This window comes from Nannospalax galili, unplaced genomic scaffold (genome assembly GCF_000622305.1).
Source record: "Nannospalax galili isolate Female #2095 unplaced genomic scaffold, S.galili_v1.0 scaffold843, whole genome shotgun sequence".
Taxonomy (NCBI): domain Eukaryota; kingdom Metazoa; phylum Chordata; class Mammalia; order Rodentia; family Spalacidae; genus Nannospalax; species Nannospalax galili.
The window spans coordinates 30,119-32,855 of NW_008349585.1; the positions used below are offsets into that span (position 1 = coordinate 30,119).

Consider the following 2,737-nt stretch of genomic DNA (forward strand, 5'->3'; position numbering starts at 1 on the left):
GATGAAGGGGCCCATGGGGCCGATCCTCCATGGGGAACTACTGGTTATTAAGGGATGAAGGGGCCCATGGGGCCGATCCTCCATGGGGAACTACTGGTTATTAAGGGATGAAGGGGCCCATGGGGCCGATCCTCCATGGGGAACTACTGGTTATTAAGGGATGAAGGGGCCCATGGGGCCGATCCTCCATGGGGAACTACTGGTTGATGATGGATTTGGGAAGACGAAGTCATTGTCTTCAGCTACAGAGCCACTGGTGAGCCACCACTGGAATGGACAGTTCCACACCCATGTTCTCATGGACAGCCCTGGTTAAATTCAGTGGGTCACAAAACAAAAAGGCATGAATGTGGGAAAGGAATTGGTAGAGAAGGGACTGGTAGGGTGGGGATGATAAGAGAGGCGAGGGTAAAAATAATTAAAATGTATAATACACATGTATGAAACTGTCAAAGAACGTAATTTTAAAAATACATGTTTTTTTAATGCTCTGATACCTGTTGGTTCTCATGAAAAAAAAAAAAAAAACTTGGGTCAGACTTAACTTAGAATACTATAAGTTGGCTGGGAGTGGTGATGCATGCCCTTAATCCCAGCACTTGGGAGGCAGAGGCAGGTGGATCTTTGTGAGTTCGAGGCCAGCCTGGTCTACATAGTAAGTTCCAGGACAGCTGGGGCTACAGGGAGACCCTGTCTCAAAAAGACAAAAAAAAAAAAGAATATTATAAGTCAGGCACATGACTTACTCCACTTGGCTGCAATATTTCCAGCTTTTGTGATATGCCACTCAAACACAGCATTTACTTTTTTTGCCACCTCACTCCCGACATCCTTAAGGCGGCGACCTATTTCCCCAAACACAAGAGTACTCTGAAGTTCCCCACCCTGAAAAAAAGAGAAAATTTTATTTTAAAATTTCTACAAAATGACTCATAAAGAAGCTATTACTAATACATGCAACAGAAGTAACTTTTAAACCTTCACATAAATAACAGTTAAACTATTTTCTTTATGTTAGGCTTATTATTCACACTTTCCTTATAATAATGTCATCCTGAAGTAGTTCATCCTACTAAGACAATTCTACTTTTATCAGAATTTAAAAACCATGTTTCAAAGTCAACTGGTGAGGGTAGAGGACTGGGAAGATGGCTCAGTGGGTAAACTGTCTAGTGTATAACCATAAGGACTTGAGTTCAAAGCACAGGCATTCATGCAAAAAAGGTGGGTGTGGCAATGCATATCTATAACCCCAGCACTGCAGCCTGTTGGCCAGATAGTCTAGCTAAAATGACAAGCTCCAGGTTCAATTAGAGACCCTGTCCCCAAAACTAAGGTGGAAAAGTGATTGAGGAAGACATCCTAATGTCAGCCTCTAGCTTCCACATGCACCCACACTAGTGATTGCATTCACCCAACCCCACATATACAAATTAATTTAAACATTTTTAAGTGAACTAGGGACTAGAAAACTTATAGGTAACTTCTGAAAGACACTGAGCAAATCAATTAAGTTCTATGGTTTTCGTTTTTTTGTTTATAAAATACAAGTAAGTTACATGATGACAATTTTTTTCTAGCTATAAAACTTCATAGGCTTTTGATTTTAAATTATTCGTAAGACATTTTAACTTTCAATTAGTTGTGTGATAACATGGTTTATGACAGAAAAAAAACATGGGTCTGAAATTTTTAACATTATTAATATTTTGGACACAGAATATATATTTTTTATCAAAAGCATTAACATGTTATTAAAAACTACAAATATTTTAATAATCTATAAAACTTCATAGGCTTTTGATTTTAAATTATTCGTAAGACATTTTAACTTTCAATTAGTTGTGTGATAACATGGTTTATGACAGAAAAAAAACATGGGTCTGAAATTTTTAACATTATTAATATTTTGGACACAGAATATATATTTTTTATCAAAAGCATTAACATGTTATTAAAAACTACAAATATTTTAATAATATTACTGTTTTCATATCTGCATACAAATCTTTACAAGAAAAAGTATAGGCTATTTAAATTTTTCACCTATTTTCTCCAAATATTTTTCAAGATTTCTCATGAAAAACTGAGTTAGGGGACTAGAAAGATGGCTCAGTAGTTAAGACCACTGGCTGCTCTTGGAGAGGACTGGTGTTCAGTTTCTAGCACCCACACGGTGGCTAACAACCATTTGTAACCCTAGTTCCACTGGATCTGATGTTCTCTTCGGGCCTCTGCTTGTACCACATGCACAGATGTGTTTGCATACATGCAGGCAAAACACTCTTACACATAAAGTAAAAATAAATAAAATATATTTAACTGAGTTAGTTACTCTAAAACTAGACAACTATTTCCTCTTTAAAAAATATTATAATGTCCTTTAAAGAAAAAATTTTTAATTCTTCAAAGAAGTTTTAAAAAAATTCTAGGTTATCAAAATCTTTTAGTTTCCATCAGTTGAATTTGTTCCTTTAAGAATTATGAGTCTTTGGGTCTAGAGAGATGGTTCAGCGGTTAAGAGCACTGACTGCTCTTGCAGAGGACCCGGGTTCAATTCCAGCACCCACATGGTGGCTACAAAGCATCCTTAACTCCAGTTCCAGGAGAATCCAAAGCCCTCTTCTGACCTCCACGGCATTGCCTGATACGGGTGCACTCACATACATGCAGGCAATACACTCATACACATAAAATAAAAATAATAAATAAAATTTTAAAAATTAGAAGTAGGAGG

General features: G+C 36.9%; 1 protein-coding gene across 1 annotated transcript in view; it reads right to left on the minus strand.

The window, feature by feature from the left end:
• Positions 1-2,737, minus strand: part of Hsd17b4 (hydroxysteroid 17-beta dehydrogenase 4) — a 98,674-nt gene that overhangs the window by 23,447 nt on the left and 72,490 nt on the right. Inside the window, exon 22 of the mRNA XM_008847012.2 lies at positions 747-885. Within this exon, the coding sequence (XP_008845234.1) occupies positions 747-885 (139 nt within the window). The remainder of the gene's footprint in view (positions 1-746; positions 886-2,737) is intronic.